At 43.2% G+C, this 21,249-nt stretch overlaps 2 protein-coding genes across 4 annotated transcripts in view; both read left to right on the plus strand.

Moving 5' to 3' along the window:
- Positions 1-34: 34 nt before the first annotated feature.
- CMPK1 (cytidine/uridine monophosphate kinase 1) lies at positions 35-13,691 on the plus strand. Of its 2 annotated transcripts, XM_083845644.1 has the most exons (7): positions 253-392; positions 7,155-7,264; positions 7,966-8,112; positions 9,001-9,153; positions 10,618-10,694; positions 10,773-10,869; positions 11,344-13,691. In XM_083845644.1, the coding sequence occupies exons 2-7, from the start codon at positions 7,250-7,252 to the stop codon at positions 11,383-11,385; spliced, it is 531 nt and encodes a 176-aa protein (XP_083701770.1). In that variant the 5' UTR covers positions 253-392; positions 7,155-7,249; the 3' UTR covers positions 11,386-13,691. The 2 variants fall into 2 exon arrangements, with proteins under 2 accessions (XP_083701769.1, XP_083701770.1); XM_083845643.1 differs by lacking the exon at positions 7,155-7,264 and having other exon boundaries at positions 35-392.
- A 137-nt stretch (positions 13,692-13,828) lies between these two features.
- Positions 13,829-21,249, plus strand: part of FOXE3 (forkhead box E3) — a 30,423-nt gene continuing 23,002 nt past the window's right edge. For both annotated transcript variants that reach the window (XM_083845632.1, XM_083845633.1), the window contains exon 1: positions 13,829-19,742. The gene's annotated coding sequence lies outside the window, so the exon portion shown is untranslated. The remainder of the gene's footprint in view (positions 19,743-21,249) is intronic.

Below are 21,249 nucleotides of genomic sequence, written 5' to 3' on the forward strand. Positions count from 1 at the left end.
GCGGCGGCGTTGCCACGGCGACGAGAGGCGGGCGCCATGTTGGGGGCCGGGCCTAGCGGAGCGCGGCCTGCTGCCCCCACCGGCGGCTACCGGCAGCTCGGGCCGCGCGGGGCACGCCGGGTGCTGCGGCGCGGTGAGGCGCCCGGAAGCGTTTTCCCCGCGGCGGGGCCACCTCAGCGCCGGCTCCGCCTCAGCCTCACACCGCCCGCAGCCCGCCCTCAGCCGCCCCCGGTCTCGGCTGCCACCGCTCTCTGCTCAGTAGCTGCCCCGCCGCCGCTGTCCTGCTGCTGCTCCGCCGCCGCCGCCTCCTCCTCCTCATGAAGCCCGTCGTCGTCTTCGTCCTCGGCGGGCCCGGGGCGGGCAAGGGGACGCAGTGCGCTCGCATCGTGGAGGTGAGGGCGGTGGGCTCTGGGGGAGGGGGGGACTACACTTCCCAGCATGCCCCGGGGCGCGGCTGCGGGGGGCTCCTGCGGGTTCGGCCGCGGGGCATGCTGGGGGTTGTAGGCTGCCCCCCCCAACTCCTGAGGGCGGGCTGGGCTGGCTGCTGAGGCCGGGGCTGTGGTGCTGGGCTCGGCGAGACGTGGCTGGGGGTTGGCCTTGTGTCCCTCTGCCACCTCCGGCAGCGCCCGAGGAACAGCGTTAGGCTGAAATTTTGTTCAGTGCTACACTATGGTAGAGGTCAGAAAGTGTCCTGGCTCGCCAGAAGTTAACCTCGTTCTCCTTTTATTTCAAAGAGCCCAAAGCTGGTGGCACGGGATGACAAGGCGTTCGGCTCTGCTCTGCACGTTTCTGTTTTTCCAAATAGGTTTTTACAGTCCTCTGAGGTAGGGCAAATAACTGAAGAGGAAAGGGTGACTCTTGCACAGTGCAATATTCTCCTCCTAAAAAACAAACAATCAGATTGTAATTGCGTAGCGTTCAGGTGGGTAATTACAGAAGTAGTTAATGCTTCCGGACGTGTGCCTGTTGGCTGTGAGACATTTTTGTTCCCTCAGCACTTGCATTTTATTTTTTTTCACGGAAAGCCGTGAAGGATCAACGTCTGTCTGTGCCCCAATGAAAAAAAAAAATGACTGAGAACTGTAGTAATGCCCATGTTTCTGAATCTGTTGACTGGGGAGGGAAAAAGGACAAAGCACCCAACCGCAAGTCCTGGCGCAGGCACATTTAATGCGTCTTCAGTTCTGGCGATGCCCTGGCAGTGCTGTTGCAGTTTCTTCATGCTGCTATCACATCCCAGTCCTTGGTGCATATAACTCGGTTAGGCAAATTTGGTGCAGACTGAAAAATGCCATTATGACTTTAGTTCTGAAGGATTTTAACCTCAAATTACAGGCCCTTCAAACTGGCTTATTCCTTAAATTAAGCGGTGGGATGAAAGGTTCGTAGTGCTCATAAAGCCATTTTGGTAAGGTCAAATTCAGTCCCTGGTACGCAGCAAACAAATGAGCTTAAACTGTAGGGAAATTTTGTAGGCTGTCATTAATGGCTTTCGCCAAACCGTTAGCGTAGCCTCAGGGCTGAAGAACCTCCTGTGGCTTCTGCCCTGTGTTCAGAAGTATAAATGCCTTCGGCTTGGTAGGCTAACGTAATTGGATAAAGACCACTTCAGGAGGAAGGATTCAAATGAATCACTGCTACTCTAACTGTAGTTGCAGCTAAAATGGAAAATTAATTTTGCTTGTACATTTGCAGCACATTTAATTGTGCTGTATTTATTTTCTTTCTAAGCCTAGAAAGAGAAGCCCAAAAGCTAATAAATGGGAACTCGCTTTAATTCTGCTAGTCCTGTTTGCTGCGTGGAAAGAAGTTACTGACGGCCTTGCAGTGGGCTGACTGCAGGAAGCATGAGGGGCTGCTGACAGCGGTGTCTGGCTCTCCCGCTCCCTTGAGCAACTTTGTGGCTGTCGCTGGCTAAGCATTGAGGGAGGGAAGGTCTGAGGTGGCTCCGGTGAGGGCTGGGCTCGGGGGAGCCTGCTGGAAAACTTCAGAAAGAGAGAGCGTGAACAGGGAAGTATGGATGAAACGCAATCGAGGTACTGTTGAGCACCAGATTTTTTTTTAAGCTCATACCCTTGGCCTGGCCCTCACAGCCCCCCAGAGAGCCCTAACGCAGGCAGTTGAATGGCCTTTATGCACTCAGTGCTGCCTTTAGGTTGAAAGTGTGTTTTTGTTTGGATTTTAAACCCCGTTGGCAGCTTGCCGCGGAGAAAAGGGTCTGCAGCTAAGTAATAATAAACCTCATTCATCCTTGTATAAATGGACTGATTAATATTAGTTTACACTAGGAACGAATCTGATCCCGTATCTTGCTCTAAACCTGAAGTTTGTGCTCAACAAAAAGTCAGTATGAGCTATAAATACTTCTCAGTTGCTATATGTGCTGGAGATCTGGGACGGAGCACGCCACGTGGAGAAGCCTTGCTTTGCTGAGGCGCTACCCTGTATGATTTTAGCTTCGAATGTCTTTATTCAAAACCACAAGCAACTGTAGGTGGTTTGTGGAGCTGGCATTATGTACTACCTGGGAACGATTTCTCAAAAAAGTGTCGTAATTGTTTTGCTGACTGTTTTGCCTTCCCAGAGAAGGGAGATGGCCATCAGTCATTGCAGGTGAAATGCGTATTTCCAAAGTACCAGCCTGAATCATGCCTGCTCAGGTTGCAGTCCCTCATTATGGACGAGGCGTGTATTCGTATCAAGTTTGGACTAAAACGGGGAAGTCATTTGAGGGAGGAATTTGTAATAACGAGTGAAAATGGGTATTGACACAGTGTACAAAAGGGAACAGCAGGTAAGTGATTAGGTTTCTTTATCTTTGCAGATAAGGTTTGAAGAGACAGCTGAACGAGGCTGGTTTCCTCCGATAGGGAGGGAAGAGTTGCGTGTCTATTCCCTAGGCTCGCAGAGTTGTCACCGAAATGTAAATTCGGTAGAAATGCTGCTCTGGACCGATTCCTCCTATGTAGGAGGGGATGAAGCAGAATTCCCTCTTAAGTTCCTGCTCTCTCCCCGCCGTGCGGATTAACTCCTGCAGCCTTCCACGGCCGGGTGAGGTAGCGTTCAGCATCGCCTGGGCCGTTGCAGAGCTCTCTGTGCGGGGCAGAATGTTGGAGCAGGTAGCTGGATGGTGGCATCTGAGTGCACGTTCTTGAGAGACAACCTTCACGCTTTCCACAGTGTTTATCTTTTGTGATTGTGGGGTTATTATGTGGGTATAGGCCAAAATGAACGCTTTATTACTGACTTTTGAACTTTGCTAGTGAAATGGTTATGGTACAGTCAAGGGAAAATACCCCAATCCTCAAATCTGCACAGAATATGATTTCATCAACTTAAGCTTCAAATCTTTACAACCTTTGTCTGAAACATAAAGATCTTTTGGGAGGGGGGGAAAAAAAGAATAACTAAATAATCTTGCTTTATTTCAAGCAAGACGTCAGCCGTTTTTGTTGTTGTTTCTTTGTTTTTTTGGCAAGGTGACTCCGCAGGGATTTGGGGTATGCAAGACATCCCTGCCTGCATGCGCAAAATGTAATTAATTTCCACCGCAGCCCTAAGCTGGATATTTGTGTTTAAAATTCAGCCCACAAGGTGGGATGCTGAGCCTCTTCTTTTTGTAAGATCCTAAATTACTATCCAAGAGGAAAAAGGTGCTAAGTTGTTTTGGGATATATGGTAGGGATTCTCTGGGGAGAAGAAAACTGCAAAGAACTCAATGTATCATAAACACTCCTCTGGAAGCAGCAGATTTAGTTTTTGCTGTCATGTGTTAATTGTCCTCTGGAAGTCCGCTGAGAGACAGCATTAACTTTCTTGAAATAAAAGTGTTTTCAAAGTTGTTTGCTTTAAACTCGGTTTCTGAAATCTCTTCCAAGAGTGCCAAGTACTGGTAGTCCAGTTAGCTCTAAGTTCTCATAATTGTTTGCTGGAATGTCAGTTCATATTTCTGAATTGGGGCGCTGTTGTGAAACATGGTGAGAGATTGTTTAACCCCCCTCAAAAAAAAAATAATAAATTATTCCCTATATGCTTCCATTTTACAGAACCCAGGCTCGCTCGCTGGGCACTGAATTTAGGACTTTCCCAGACATCCTGGGTGTCTTTTGTTAAGCTCTGCGTTCCTGAAGCACTGGGGTGTTCTGTTTGCCCCCCGCTCCCCCGGAGGCGCTATCAGTGGGATCTCCTTTGTGTGTTTTGTTTTGTTAGTGTGGGTTTTGTGCTTCTTGTTTTGTTTTGCCTTGTGCTTTGTTTTGTTTTCCCCAGAAGCAAGAACATATCTCTAACTAGGGATTTTAATTTTTTTTTTTACTGGAATATGCAGACAGAAGGGCTGCTACTGCATTATGATTTATACCTCAAAGTTCTGTTTCTATGTGCAAATTGCCAACGGGGCAGACAAAACTTTTTTAGGTTTAAACAAAACAAACACAAAACCCCAGACCATGAAGGCTGCATGCTTCACGCGGTTCTATTTTTATTTCTTTACTAGTTCTTGAAGAGTGTATCTGAGAAAATGAGCAACCTTACGAAGCAACCGAAAGTTGCTAGAAGATCTGACAGGCCAGAAGTAGGGCAATAAAAGCTTGTATTTTATTTGTTCAGCCCTTTGACTTTCATTTGCAGATTAGCAACGATAAGCTGAGATAGGATTCAAGGCCAAAGCAGTAAGTTGTGTTGCTCTTGCTTTTTTTCTTGGCTTCTGCGTACTCAAGGAACTTTCAAACTGCGTAGCGGAGAGGTGTGTTGCTGGACCACACGGGGCTGAATCGGAAGCAAATCTCGTGCCCCAGCAGCAGCTGATGCACGCTGCCAGTCCTTTCCTACTGCGCTGAGGGAACGGCCAGGCTGAACTTGGCCGTATTCAGGCGTGGCACGGATATGAGGCCTCTGCTCTCGTTTGCAGTTCATGCGAATCTACTTTCAGCAAACACAATACGTAAGGCTTGTGCTGTCTGCAGGCGGAAGTTGCGGATCCTGGCTGGCAGACGGACGATCAAGTGGCAGTGGTACAGGGAAGAAAAGGGCGTTCTGGAGAGGCGGCAGGCTTGGGGTTTAATTCGGAGATGTGGCACAGCCAGAGCTGTTCTAAGTAACACCTCTCACGTGGGATTGCTAGAAACTTGAACTTGCCTTTCCACTTCACTCTGCTTTTTGAAAGCAAAGGAGGAAGATATCTACACTGAGAACAGATTTTCTGTTAGGAGACTGGGATTGTGGTTCTCCAAATGTGAAAACAGTTTTGAAAACAATGAGAGCAACTTGTACAGTAGCTGTTTGCTGATTTTCTTCTAGAAAAGCGTGCCTGTCAGCTAGCATAGTGGAAAACTATCTGTGAAATATGTTTTAGAATAGTTAATTGTATATCTTCTTTTTTGCACTCCACGGTCTAGAAATCTGTCTGGATCTTAGATGCATGGCATCCAGGTATTTATTTTTTTTGTTTGTTTAACCTGTTTGACATTTTAAGTTGACCTTTCAGCCATCAGCTAATGTTATGGATCTATTCTCAAAGAATGTATGCATTCTTTTGGGAGAATTGGAGGAACTGCTTTTTCATTGTTTGGAAGTCACAGTCCTCTTTCTGATTTCAGAGAAGTGGTTGCAACAGGTTCCATCCTGGGGATTGCATCGTGATGGACTCGGCGCTGCTGGAAAGTCCTGCTGGCACAAGGCAAACTTGCAAGGCGTGAGAGCGTTTAGCCCAGTGGTGCAGTAGCATTACAGCCTCTTTTGCGAGCTCTTGGGGAAGTTAAGGTTTTGTCTGCTTCAGGACGCTTGCTGAGGGTTTGTCTCGCCGAAGATGAAAGAAAACTTTGTGTCCTGGGCACATGGCTTAATTAAAACTGGCAAGAGCAGCATGAGCACCACGTCCCCGAAGCCTGCTGTGTATAGACTCGCAGTCAGGCCTTCCTCTGTTCCTGTTTGCGTTGTTTAAACTGACATGTTGTCTTTGGCTCTTGCTGTCGGTGCAGTTAACAAATAGATGTTTTGCCACTGAAGGAGAAGTTTGTTTTCCTTATTGCCTGGTTAATCCGTTCTGAAGGTTACTCCAGAATACAATTTACCATTATCTAAAACAACTCTATTTATACAACAGCACTTTAAAACACTTCTATCTTTTACTTTCCTGTTCAGCCGTTAAAAAATAATTTAGTTTGCTGCTGCAAAGGACGGAGAATTCCAAAAATTGTCTGACTCGAGTTTCTTTTCATGCATGAAAAGGGACATGCCAAGGAAAATTAAATGGTTTGGTAATCCTCTAAAACAGAAGGGATTATATTTTTCCTCCTGTTTTCTTCTTCGTAGAAACTTAATGTGAAAAACATCATCTTTCTTTAACTTTACCAAGAACTGCATGTTAATTTGGGGTTCAGCAGAGTAAGGTTTCTTGCTTAAGAGAAAAGATTTACTCGGGTTTACGGCTTCTGTAGTCCATAGTTAATATGTAGATTTGCAGTTAAATAGGCATGTCCAAATGCAATGCACATGAAAGCAGGAGTACAGAGAGCTTACAGAAGATATTTGTGGAGGTTTTTCTTCACAGTTACTTAAAGCGAAATCTTGTTTCCTTTTCTTTCCAGATGTGTAGAGTTTTGGAGATTTAGGTAATTATATCCCTTCTTAAATTATGACTATGCAGAACTAACTTTCCACGCTTTTGTGGGTGAAATTGGAAAGCAACTGAAATGTTTTTAAAGCCACTTAGTGGGTTGTGTAATATTTCTGTTGTACTTAGTCCAGTAGCCAAGTTTTTAAATCCCAAGTTCACAGCCTGAGAAAGCATTTAGTCACATTATTATGCTGCTCAGGCACCATTTTTGAAATTTGCTTCAGATGTTGCTGCAGCCGAGCTGATAACCCTGAAGTAATTTGCTGCTGCTTTTGTTTCGTAGCAAAAACTTCAGGGCAAGTATGTATAGGTGTACTCTGTCTTGGGTGTATAGGTAGCTTAGGTAATCGCCAAGGAGGTGTCTTTATTGCCTGTTTAGCTTAAGTATTCATTAAGGAGATGTCTTTACATCTGTTTTTAAGGACGATATTTGTTCAAGGAGTACACTTGGTTAGTTTTCTTGTGATGTTAAATGAGCTGAGCAAATGACTGTTTTGTGATATGAATTTTCCCTTATAACAACATGTTTCTCTTTGCTAAGATCTCCCATGGATTGATGAATCTGCTCACAGCCCGTGTCTGAGCCTCCCCCAAGGGCAGCCCTCTGAGTTTTGGTCACCTCCTTCCTGGGGAAAGATGAACACGGGGCAGGTGTGCAGGGCTGGGTTTGGAGCAGCGTGTGGGTAGGACTGTTTGCTTGCAGCAGTGGTTTCTGTTGGTTCAAGGGATCTGTGCACCTGCGCTGTTACTTCTAAGTGGTCCAACCAAGGCAGAGGAAGTTGCTGTCAGAATTGCAGCTAGAAAATAAGGACACTGCTGTGCTTAAAGCATGCCTGCAGCTGCAAAGAGGCAGGAATTGGTTCATGTGTTTGTTTTTTGTTTTACCTGTTGTGTGAACCTAGCAATGGAAGACACTGTCCTAAAATTTTGAAGAGGCTATCAGTCAGTAGGTCAGATCTGGCTTTACTGAGCGGAGAAGTGAGGTACTGGAATTGTGTAGGATGGGGTGTAGCTTCTATCAAGTCTCATGCTTGTTAAATGTCTCATGCACAGTGTAATGTTTCAAGAAGTGCCTCAGGCACTTTGAGTCTTTCTCATTTCCAAACGGGACGTTACCTTTGAAAACAGGATGTGAATATCTGACCAAGGCCTTCTTGACCGTTTAGCCCAAGAATCTCTCTTGCTGTGCTTTCAGTGCATCCTGAAGACGGAATAGATCTGCCACTAGCAAGCTGCTATTTCCGATATTTTTCTGTTGTAATACAAGGATAAATGTGGCTGATGCTGTTGACTGATGTAACTTTGCGTGTGTACTAATTCAAGGGAACCTGCCTGTTTTCTGCATGTTTCAGAAATACGGCTACACGCACCTTTCTGCTGGCGACCTCCTTCGAGACGAACGAAAAAGGCCGGGCTCACAGTATGGAGAACTCATTGAGAACTACATTAAGGAGGGGGAAATCGTACCGGTTGAAATAACAATCAGCTTGTTGAAGAGGGTAAGGAAAGGGCTATTTCCTTTCTAGCTCGCTCTTGCAGGCTAAGTGACAAAGCAGTGGCAGTATTCTTAAAGAATTGCCCATTCTCCAGTGTAGTATGAGCAGTATGGAATAGCAGACATGCAGGTGCCCATTGCGTGCTGTGCTTCTCTCAGCAATTACTCGTGCTGCTGGCTGGCTGGAAGGCAGGAGGTGATGGCCTCTGATACCTAGGGATCTGTGAGAGTTTAAATTTTCTTTTTGGGTTCTTCTAGGGAAACGAATGAAGATCTGTATTTCTCACTTCCCTTAGCACGCTTTAGGACTTACTGGTCAGATCAGTCATATGAGAGTGTAGGGTGAAGGCATTAAAGGTATTAAGTTTCTGTAAGTTTTACCAAAATAGACAGCCAGGTGAAGGAAAGGAGAAGAGCACCTGCTAGTGTTCCTGTGTAAGGAAAAGCTCCAGTGTTCATCCTTGTTAGATGTCCAGGAAAATAATCAGAGTATCTCCTTTGTGACAGAAAAAGCTTCTGTTGCTCATGCAACTAAATTTCTCTGGAGGTTTTTCCATTAGACTTAATTCTAGACCAGGGACAGTTTGGCATCTTACACTGGTATGTGCTGTTACACAATATTGCAGAATATAACAAACAAGCCCAGCTTTAAAAGTTTGAGATTTTGAGCTTTATGAACTGGTGTATTCAGTTTGAAAGGAGGCTCTATTGTTGCATCAGCAAAATAAATAGAACATATTGAAGGTGGAACAAAAAACATACTCTGTAAATCTACAATAATTCTAAGAGAAATACTTATTAATTTGCCATATGAACACTTTGGGGATGGTTGAGCAAGTTGATAAAATAATTGCACATGCGAGGGATCTTGAATTGAATTCTCTTCTGGCAGGCTATGGATCAAACAATGGCTGCTAATTCCCAGAAGAACAAGTTCTTGATTGATGGGTTTCCCAGAAATGAAGATAATCTTCAAGGCTGGAATAAGACTATGGATGGAAAGGCGGATGTTTCTTTTGTTCTGTTTTTTGATTGCGACAATGAGGTAATGAAGTGTGTTAGCCTAACTTCTTTTCTTGCTATATTGCGAGGTTCGCTGAAGAAGAACGATAAAACTCAGTTGGGTAGTGAATCTTTCAGTACTAAGGGACTAGTGTTGGAGTAGAAGGAAAACTTGATTTGTGAGTTTCAAGCATTTTTGGCAACTTGTTTCTGCAGATGACGAGCTGCAGGCTTTTGCAATAGCAAGTGAATAATTACACTTGGTATAATTGTGTGCAAATAAATTTTATTGAAGAAGCGCTTCAAAGAATTGCATTCTTGAGAGTTTATAAAAGCTTTAAATATATTAAACAATCATTTGATTCATGTTCTGAAAACATTGCTTTGTTTACTCTTAAAGATTTCAGACTACTTGTTTGGTAGCAACGTTTGCTTTAATTCTAAAGTGCCGACAGCATAAGTCTTAATTTTCATAGTTGTGAGCTGTGCTGTAGGATACCTCATAATCAAAATTTTATTCAGCAAGTCATTAGATTATAAGGGCATTTTGACAGTGATACATTATATTAATTTAACAAATGCCATGATATGTTGTCTTTTTAATATGACAGTGCCCTTGAGGGATAAAAACTGATAGTAAAATAACATCTTAATCTGGCTTCCCACCTTTTCCCCAGTTTTCTGAGAAATGTTATTAATTTTTTTCTTAGTTGCAAAGTTTTTTAGTCTCAACAAGTGTGGGTCTATTTTTCTGCTTAATAAAGAAAATAAAAGGTTAAGTGAAAACTTTCACTGGGGGTGTGTTAATTTTGAGGTTCTAATTTTTACTATAGATGTACTTTGTAGGGGGAAAAAAAATCACTTAACTGTTGTCCTCTTGCATGCGTAAGGTAAATATACTCATGAGGTGTACACGTGTCAGCATTGCTTACTTAACTTTAGGCTTCAAAACTTACAGTTCAACGGGCAGCTTTTAAGTATAGTTTTATAATTTTTACTTAGACATTGCTTTTTAAAAAAACTTATTATGGAAATACCAAATAAGAATAGTATAACTTTGAATAAATTAATGTGTCATCTTACATAAATTCTTGAGAGAATACACAGTTTTCAGTACAAGCGTAAATCCATAGTCTAGTTTGACACTCTGCTTTTCAGATCAGAACACATCCTTGAAAATCAGATCACTTTCTTTAAATGCCTCAAGTTGGAGGCTTAGTCACACCACAGAACTTGATGTTGCTTTTGCTTCCACTGACCCTAATTCCATTTTAAGAACTCCCATCTTAAACTGGTGAAGCGTAAAGCTGTCATCCTTTTTCTATGGAATAATCTTACTTCCCTATGTGAAGTCTGGCTTACATAATCAGATCTGGACAGTGTTTTGTGTCTGGACTATCTAGATTTGTTACTAATTCATGATTTATTTATTTATTTTTTTGCTCCTACTTTTCAGGTAAGCACATTGTGTTCACAGTTATGATCATCCTTTTGATATCTTTTGTAGATATGTATTGGTCGCTGTCTTGAAAGAGGCAAGAGCAGTGGTAGAAGTGATGATAATCGGGAGAGTCTGGAAAAAAGGTACTATATTCAAACTTTTCAGTTTTCTTCTGTTTTAATTTTATTATGTAAATAAATACATTCTTTGCTTTCTCCTAGAATTCATACATATCTGCAGTCTACTAAGCCTATAATAGACTTATATGAGAGAATGGGAAAAGTCAGAAAAGTGGATGCCTCTAAATCTGTTGATGAAGTAAGTATATAAGCCTGAAAACATGGGGATGGCAGTGGCAGGCTACATATTTATGGCATTCTTCTTGGATGTATGTATGGTTAGTGAAGCTAATTAGGCAGTGATGTTTATTACTGAAGGAGGTTGTGGAACTTTCGTTTTGACTTGTAAAGAACTGATTGAGATAGGAATAACTAAGAAATCAATTTGTTCTGCTTGAACATGAGCTGGACTAAAATGATTTTCATTGTTTCTGTGTTCAACAGTTTCTTGTCTTTAGCACTTTCATGAGATTTTGCTTTTCTGAACTATTTATTATTGTTCTTATGTCCCACTTTCCTGGAGTTGATGCCAATTTTTCTATTGAAGAATCACTGAAAATTCTAAGAAAAACATCTTTAAATACTATCAATTATTGTGTGCTGGATTAACTTGAAGTGACTGTTTACCTAACACTTCATAAACTTAATAATGTTTTAATCTCTCTCTTTTTAGGTTTTTGAGAAAGTTGTACAAATTTTTGACAAAGAAGGCTAATTCCCAGCTTGAAAGTTCATTTAAACTTGTGCTTGAATCTTGCTTGAATAGCTGCTACTGCAGTCCACTCTTTGTAATTGTTTTAAAAGGTTTTTTATTGTTTTTCACATATTGAATGATGATTGAAGAAGCAGTTAATTACAAATGGATCTGTTTTTTTAATAGGAAGTAATTTCTTGTGGCTATAGTATATCAGTTTCAGGGTTCTCCATTAGTATAAGTTCAGTTGCTCATGTGGCAAAATCATAGTTAAAACATCTCTGAAGAGACTATTCTGTCACAGTTCTGTGCCTGTCATGGGCGGCCCTTCTTATTCCTTATTGTCATGCACCTATTTTTGTTAAGGATCAACTAAACAGCAGTATTTAGCAATGAGGGACCTGTGTGCCCTTGTTTATTTCGGATGCTTGGACCAATTTGAGGAGACATTTTTTCAGAGTATGATTTTTGTCACAGAGTTCCCTGTTGCCCCCAAACGTGTATTCTGTAAGTAAAACTACAGTTGTTATGAGAATCTGTTTTAGCAGTTCTCACCAAACTATTTAATATGCTGTTCAGCAATAGACATACAGAGTAGTTTATGGAAAGTGGTGCTGTCTTATGATTCTGGGTGTAAACTGTCTTGTAAGTTCTTGACTGTCTGGATGACACGGCCCTGGGCTTTGCCTTGTCTTCGTTTCCAAAAAGTTGAGAATATCATTTCAAAGTCAGATCAGTTTTCCATTCTCATTTATTTTGAATGATAGTTTAGTTCTTAATTATGGCATGACCTTCACAAGGTGCAAAACTCTTAAATAGTGTACATTAAGCAAAATCTTCCAATAGTTCTGTCTTTTGTAACAAGTGGAAGGGATTTCCTGTATTATAATTACTGAAATACTGTGTTACTGAATGCTTTAAGGTTTATTACTTGGGGAAATATTTTTATGGTTAAACTTATGAATTTGTTTCCCTAAAATTATATAATTTTAATAGTTGTTGTTTTGAAAAGATTGTAAATGATTGCACTTTTGTTATTACATGGTCAGCTGAAGGGAAAATATCTGCAGAAAAAGTCCCATTCTCTTAAACAGATTGGGTCCTGCTTTATTACATTCTCTTGCATTAGTATAGTCAGCAGCAATAATAGTTGGGAGAAGCAGATAACTAGCTGAAAAAACGGTATTTTAAGTGTTTGTACAGATGTGGTGTAATTCTACCTTTTGTTTAAAGTAACCTCCCCCCATAAGACTAGCATGCATAGGGGCCCAACCATGCATTCCTTGCACACCCTAAGCTTTCACTGAAGAAGCCCCAAGAAGGCTTGAGGATGAGTGATTTAACTAATTTTAGTGATAGGATTCTTCTTGCTACATTAACTGACATTGTCATTGGTTTGTGATGTGCTGCAAATTACAGGGAATTGCAGTTTGAAAATCTGGGGATTCAGCTTTTCTTTACTGATGACTTTCTATATTTAAAGAAAGCTTTAAATTAAGCCTAGCTTCTAATTAGAATCAGTTTTGTTGGTCCTCATCCTGTGATCTGATGTGTGCAGGCAGGTTTGTATTTGCATGAATGCTCATTTTACTGAGGTTCTTGCTGCTGTTGGACTGGGCAAGAGGTGGATACAGAAATAAAGGGTAAACTACAGGATCTCTTCCAGTATGGTGGTAGTTCAAACAAAGGACTGAGCACAAATACCTGTTTACTATTGCAGAATATATGGACCACGATTACTTTTGTTAGTATGGGAGGCTAATGCTTTTGCTTTATGAATTTTCCTTTAAAATAAGTAAGTAAATCATGGAATGTAATCCTTATTGTATAAGTATGCTGACATAGGATAGGAACCAGTGAAACTACACTTCTGATATGAAGGCTAAAATCAGGACTTTTTTCAAGACTTCAAGCAGGATTCTTTAATCTCCTTAGAGATTTAGTTATCTTTTGTTTCTAAGTTACTGGCTCTTAAAAGTTCTGCTGAGGATAGAGTATCTGTTTTCTGTCATCATATACTTTTCTATGTATTTAAGTGCTAAAACAAACAAAAAACCCTTTAGAGCAAGTTGTTTTTTTGTTCTTTTTTTAAAGACAATGTTTTGGCAATACTGAATTTGGAGTGGATTGTAATGTGTCTGTACAAAGACTAGATATTTTTGTCCTTTTATTTATTGAAGATGCCATTAAATGTTACGAAATCTTTCAAGTTGGATTTAAAATTGAAATGAAGATTAAAGGTAATATGCCAATGTGTTGTGCCCACTTAGCAGCAAAACTGTACACAGAATTTGAGAAGATCGAATAAACTTTGTTCTGTGGCTTAATAGGAGTGCTTGGCTTAATTTCACTGTACATATTTATGAAAAGCATCCCTTATAACAATGCTAAAATATGTGTACACTTCATACAGCTTGCATGGACAAACACACAGATACATCTATAAAGGTTCACCTTCAGCATCAAAACAGAAGTCCTGAAGACATGAGAACTCTGCAGGCATTTGCCTAATCTTTCTTGATTTCTTGACCTTTTCTTGATTATATTGGTTTGTCAAGTTACTCTATTCTTACAGTTCTGCAGTAGTAATTTGTTTGGAACATCTGTGAAAGAAATGGGACTTGGGAAGTGGACCAGGAAACATGATCCTATTGTGTAGCTACTGTTAGAGATAAATTTCTTGATTTCCCATGCTTCCTTGCTCAATCACTGACTTCTTGGATGCTTTTCTGCTCCTCTGCTTCACAAGTCTATGTGCTTTGCTGGAGACTGTTCTTAAAGGAGCTTTTCTTCCATTTAGGGTACTTTAGTCTAGATGCATCAGTTGAGAACTTGCTTTTGGACACTGGTCATGATTGCCCTTCAGGACAGACAAAACTGAAAACTGGTTTGGATATCGGTGGAAGCAGGATTGGCGCAGCATACTGTTTTTTTAGAAGATAAACAAAAAAAATTGAGAGGTTGCCATGCTTATTTAGGTCTTTATATTTCACAGAGAAATTTGTCACAAATGAGTTGTTTATTCACATGTAGGTTTCCAGTAAACAACATGTTGAACTTGAAACCTTACTCTGGAAAGATTTGCACAGCTGGCCTGAAAGGAAGGGGAAAAGCGGGGAATTTTTCCAGCGGTGTAGGTATCTTTCTGCCGGTAAAACTGTGTAACCAAATGTTATTTTAAAAACTGCTGCTGAAAGCTTACTCTGAGGATGTGGAGTCTCCTAGGGGACAGACTGACAAGGGGTTAGACTCTGGTAGCTTGTCCCAAAGCAAGCTTTCCTCTCCCATAGGTAGGAGAGTTGAACTGAAAATCCCTGCCAGAAAGGTGCTGATTTGTCAGGGGAGTGGGGCAGAAGAGACTGGTATAGAGAAGACTGCAAGCATGGAGTAGAGGATTGCCGCAGTATAAGATGTTCCCCACTGACAACATTTGTCCTTAATAAAAAGAGGTGGTTTGTGAGGGAATTCCAAGATCTTATGCAAAACAGCAGGGAAAGCCGTGTGCTGCTGCCCAGGCTGAATTGAGGAGAATGGGCGAGTTAAAATGAGAAAAAAAAATCAGGCTGTAGCTGCCAACTGTCGTTATCTGTTGGCAATTTTGAAGCTGCCAGCAGTTAGGAAAGCTACAGCTTAGTGGGTTACTTTCCTGCTTAGTTTGAAGTTCAGTACCAGTTCGGTCCCTGTTGTGAAGCAGATGTCTTTGAAAGCTGCGATCTGGGGCTGCTCAGTTGGCCTTCTGCTCAGGTGGGGCTGACACTGTGAAGAAGAGCACAGCAGATTACTCCTTCGAGGTGCAGCGCTTAGAGGCTGTGTGCTTGCTGAAGTCCTGAGATCCCCGGAGTAACGGCTGGCTAATAGTGAAAACTGCAAGACGATGCAAAGATGATTCAGCTAATCGGGTAACAAAGGAGACAGCAACAAAAATATTAAGACTTTGGATTTCATAGAGCAGCAGCTCTCGCCCTCTTTTGATCTGCAGACCTTTACAAATCTTCCAGCAGAGATATGGGAGCATAGATGAATTTAATCCTGCTGCTCTCAGCTATTTTTCATGGATTGCTTAGTTTAAGATGGTGGTTTTCAGCCTGTGGTCTGTAGAGTATTTGTTGGTAACAATAGATGTCTTTATTGAGTCTGTTAATCTGCGCAGCTGAAGTATTCTCTATCCTCTTTGCTTTCTGCCTTTTAATGTCTTTTCCTTACCTTTCTGAATTGCAGATACACTTTGGGATGGCGAAAGGGTGCTCTTACCAATCTCTGTTCCTTGCAAAAGAAGCAAAATCTTTAAGTACCGTCAGCCTACTGCTGTTTCTGCCAGTGAGCTTGGTACATAATCTGTTACAAAACTGATAATAAAGCATGTTGTGCTATTTTTTAACTATAGAAAATCTTTGTAGTACCTGCGTTCTTTTCTCCTGTGAGATCAGATGTGCCCGTCTTGCTTCAGCACAGTGCTTAGCAGCAGTTGCATGAAAAAAACCTCAGTCAGTAGACACTGAACAGCAGTGACCTGTCATGCTTCGATGGGAGCAAGTGAGATGATTGAGGAGGGGAGTAAAGATACTTAAGGAAGCTCAGTCAATTCTGCTTCACTAATCAGACTTTGGCTTTAGATACCTATCTGTTCTGCGCGGCAGCGATGCTTGGATTTACTCTCACTCATCTTTTCACAATTATGCTGGATAGAAATTCATACAAATGCACTTGCTGCCTTGAAGTTGGCTGTCTCCGCTTGTTCTCTGCCACCTTGAATTTCAGGAGTTACAGGGGCAGGAATTTGCCCTCGGAGTAAAGCTGTAGAAGCTAAAATGGGCAGAATGAAGACAAACTGAGCCATTCTTGTGAAGAGCTAGATGCACAGTTCATTTCACTGCGAGCAGCGGTGCCAGGCTATTTTGTCATCCTGGTTTATAACTGTATTCAGACAGCAAAAGAGAAATTTTCTCTTCCCCCTCAAATATTTGGCAGAAAGCTTGCTTTTGTCTAAAATGCTTCTTAAGTACTGTGCAAAACATTCAATACTAAACCAAATAACAGTTTGAGTTGTGCTTTTTCTTTCTAATTTACAAATAGGAGGGTTTGGTTTAGTTTCATGTAATAGCCCGCTGCAGCGAGACAACTCTTGGAAAATGCAAGGCGCCATCCCAAAAGATATTATCTGTTTTATTCTGGAGGGCTTTTTAGCACAATGCAGTTCCTTTATGGTAAGAAACAGCAAAGACTGCGGGATTGCTGGGCAACTCTCAGGGTAAGTATGATGATATACGATGGTATATGGAGATGGTATCTGATGAAGCGGATCTGCTTGCACAAAGCTAAACTTCTGTGCTCAGCACACATTTTCATTTAGTGCTGCGAGACGTGAAAAGGTATTTTGGGATAACTTCTCAGTTGGATCAGGTTTTAGGAATGAAGCTCAATCTATCATGGGGGTCTTCAGGGACTACCAGAAACCATCAAGGTACTTGGAGGGTCTATCTAACGCGTGGTGGCCTCTTCGTGGAGCTGTCTCTTCAGGTTGCTGCTTGGGGCATTGCCACTGTTGTCTTCGAAGCGAGATCCAGCTGAAGTCCCCCGCTGTGATTACCAAATATTCCAATGATATGTTCTAACCCAAATACCTCTTGTCATCTGAATACCTCCTGTGGTTATGTTTGCTATGATGGAAATCATCAGTGCTTTTTTTTCAGGGGAGGACTGGCACAGAACAAAGTTCAGCTGCTGGCCCCACCTCGTACTCCACACACACACACATTTCCTTTGGGAGGGAGATGTTCTCTGGGTGTTGTAGTGGCTTGTCTACTTCCATTTTTCTTTCCAGGCTGCTCATCTTAGATGGATAAATTTTCCCAACAGCAAAGTACCTCCCTACCCCAAGAGGGGAGATGGTTGCTGGACCGTTAGAGGAGCCCTTGGGCACAGGAGACAACAATGTCATGAAACATCCTGGATGCATTTCTCAAATGAAAGTGTAATCAGCAGCCACATTTTTGCTGGCTAATCAGAATGTCCGTGGAAAATAGACACAGGGATAATTTTACCGTATTCTTTTTCATTTAAAATTTTCTGCGGAAAGAAAAGTGCATTTGACCGCTTCCTTGTGACACAGAGCTCGGCATTTGAAATGCTGTTCCTGAAGCAAGCCCTGCATTTGGCTCACCATGTGCGACTTCTTGTGAAGCTTCCCTGGGCTCTTGGATGCTGTTCCTGCCAGCAAGAGCAGATTGCTTCCAGCAATAAACATCCCACAAAATTATGTATGTTCTTTAAGAAAAGTACCAAGATTTTCTGCTAATTGCAAAAATACATAATGGATGCCTTCAGCATCTGTTATTTATTCTATAACCAGCTTTCATCCAAAAGTAACCTTTAAACAAACATTAAGATTGGGTAGTTTAACTGTTCCAATGTGTCACACACATCTACACCCTCCAGTTTAATTATGTTTGAAACATGCTTATATTTGACTCTTAGTGAGAGGGAGAGTTGTTTATATCTCCAGCTCGTAGACATTCACAACCTGGAGAAGAAGATGCTTGGAGCCAGACTTGAAAGCCTGTCTCGGGCGTTTAGCTTCGCTTTTTTGGGAAGCGGCCCCACAGCCTCCTGGAGGTAGGATTTTGCTCGCAAGGCAATTGCTTAAATGTGCCACAAGGAGGGGTGCAAGGTTCACCAAGAAGAGGACGCGGATTGCAAGTGCCGTTCGTAGGCTGCGCAGTATTTCCCGTGCACGGAAAGATCTAGTTTTATTAAAAAGCTTTTTTTTTTTTTTTTCCCCTAATAGCGTAACTTAAAAAAAAATCCCATAAGGAAACATTTTGGGACATCTTTTTGTTGCAGAGAGATCTGCTGTATTGGTAACTTGGCAACAATGAACATCAGGCTTTTTTGTCAGTTTATTTAATTGCATCTAATGAGAAAAACTAGATGGTGCCAATTTAATTATTGCGGATGTTCTGTGCCACTACGTTCGTGATAGGTTTGTCATTCCAGTCCTGAACCAACTAGGCAACTTCTCGAGCTTGGCTTGGGTGAGATCTTTCCGTGAGCGAAGGAGTCACATACCTGGTGCCCCGGGAGCTGTGTGTTCCTGGTGTCTCCATCCCGGGGTGATGGAGAGACTTCTCTCCAAGGTGAGAGCTGGCCTGGGCTGGCACGGGGAGCACCAGAGGTGAAGCTGCTGGGAAAAGCCGAGTGCTAAGCACCTGGTTCCCTTCCACAGGGCAACTTTAGAGCAAAATGTCAAGCTACACAGCCCAAACCTGCACTGTTTTGGCTGTTGATTGGTAGTTCTTGGCAAAATCTAGATGCCCTTCCATTCTATCATTCCTTCCAAAGGGCTCTGATGGGGATGTGCAGGCTAGTTTGCTCCTTTAAGGAATAGCTCAGGACCTGCTGACCATCCTGCCATCGCTGCCCCACGCTGCAGTTTCAGGATGAGCCTGCTTTAGGACCCGTGCTTTAGGACCCGTCAGTGCAGTTGTCTTAGGGCACTGCTTCATGTTGGAAGAGAATTGCCTCGAGAACAAGTTGACACAATTGCAGGCAGGGTCAGAACCAAAACCAGCTTGGGATTCTCCTTCCCCTTGTGGGATGTGACATCCCTCAGTACTTGTGTCCAGCTCTGCTGCAGAATGAAAAGCTAGATAATTGTGCTTCAGATAACACGTGTTTTTAAAAGTTAATAAGAACATCACTTAATTAAAATAAGGCACAAATGACCTTAATAATAATAAGAAAAGGTGATAACCTTCGTTTTGAAAATTAGTTGAAAAATGACTCATCCATTAACTGTCAGTGTGACAGAAATTACTGAGGGGAAGGGAGATTTTGAGTCCTGGGGGGAGAGCAGGTAGGTTTGTGCCTTCTGGGTATGCACGGGGTCACCACAGCAGCTAACCACGGTAGACAGGAGGCATATTAAGAGCCTTAATTAGCCTTGTTGTCACTTTTCCATCACGAGCAATTAATTAACTCCTTCCTTATCTATCCTGCTGTCCCCTCTCTGAACTGCACGGTCCCATAAAAATATGAGCTCTGGGGAAAAGAAAGGGATAAAAGTGGGGAGGTGAGAGCCCCCCCAAAACAGCCAAGGAGATGCTGAAGGGCCCCAAAAGAGTAAGATCTTTGGGAAGAGCCCACAGGTAACAGTCCTTGGTGCAAAGGCAGGGTAACCCTGATGAGCTACTAATTGCTGTAATTGCTTCCAGCAGGGAAACCAGCCCAGGTGCCCAGGGCTCTGTGGTGAGGACAGGGACTTGCTAACAGGGTTCCCTGGAGGTGGTGTGAAATTGCAAACGGGAGCCCAGGATTTGGTGTCCTGGTAGGGCAGCACTGTTCCTGTAGCCCGTGCTTTGGGATCTAGGGAAGGAGCAGAGGTGAGCACCCTGGGTTTGGTTATCACTGCTTTGCTTTGCTTGTGGGTGAAGCTCTCGGTGCCGCTGGGCTGTGCAGAGGCAAGGTGCTCAGGGGGTGTGCAGTGCCAGGAAGGCATGGCCGAGTTCTTTCCTTGTGTTTTGTTGGGTGTCGTGGGAGTATAAAACTTGGGTCCGTTAGGGCAGAAATCTGCAGCGGGTATGGGCTGCCTGTGCTGCCTGGGGCTCCCCTTTCCCACGCAGCGAGCGCCCCAAAGGCCCCGGCTGGCCGAGGAGCTTGGTGGCACTCGAGGGGACTCCAGTGCCACAAAGTCTGCGTGACTGAGAAGCCTGCCAGGCACTGCGAGAACACAAAATTAGGTTAGAAATCAGTTGGGGCTTGGTTTTGTCTTTGCTTTCTGATTCCCTACTCCCCGCCCCCTTTTTTTTGGTTTGTTTGTCTCTGTCCAATAACCACAAGGAGTAGAAAAGGTTTTTTTTATTATTTTTTTTTTATTTTTTAATTATTATTTTTAAAGCAGACTCAGATTTTCATGTCATCTCTTGTTTTTAGGAGCTTCACGTAAAGGGGGAGAGGGGACCCAAAACCAGCAGAACACAAAACCAAACCCACTCCCTCCAGCTCCGGCCCCCTCACTGTGCCCTACCTGGGAATGCTTCCCAGGACACCATTAGGTGTCCCCCCAAAGGTGCCTGTGGCAGGCAGGAACAGCAAGGGGAAAGGAGGGGTAAACATGGGGACAGGACACCAGTGGACTGGCAGTAGTGGGCTGTGCATTGTAGGGGTGAGCCCCTGTTTGGGGGACAGGTTCCCTGGGGACGTGGGACCGTCTTCTGGGCCCTGCACAACTCTGCCTGCAAGTATAGACACCAGCAGTCCCCCAACCTGCTCCTTTAGGGGTGATGCTAGAGGCATCCCATGAGGTCTTCAGGGGTGAAGCACAGCCAAAATAAATAAAAAATGTTTCCAAAGGTGAAAAAAGCCCCAAGCTGTCCTATTATTTAAAGGAGCTGCCTCCCCTGTGTGACCTTTCGGTGCGTGCTGATGGGTACCTGCCGCAAGGATTTAGTCTGGATCCAAATCCCCTCTCCCTCTGCCTTTCTCCCCTGAAATGGGAGCTGTCATCATGCTGCTCAATCTTTTAAGTCGGCCTGAATGCTGCTTGTCTCTCTTGCTTAATAAAAGCAAAAAGTCTCTGGGAATCTGCATGAGGTCATTTCTCTATTTTAAGGTGTGTTCTCTCCCACTGTCTTCAGTATTGGCTTGGTCTCCTCTGCTTTATGATTCAGGTGAAGGCACATTCCTCACAAGAGGGTTGTTGTAGGGGAAGCAGGGGAGGAAGGAGAGGCTGTAAGTCTGTGAATATGCCCGTTGAGGCCACTGTAGTCTCTTAAAATGGGCACCATTTGGCAGGGAGGGGAGGGACGACGGGCACTGGGGTGGCTGCGGGTCCCCTCTTGCTCCGTGGACAGGAGGAGCCCCAGGGTCGCCCCTCATTGCCACGGGCTG

This window comes from Anser anser (assembly GCF_964211835.1).
Source record: "Anser anser genome assembly, chromosome: 8".
Taxonomy (NCBI): Eukaryota; Metazoa; Chordata; class Aves; order Anseriformes; family Anatidae; genus Anser; species Anser anser.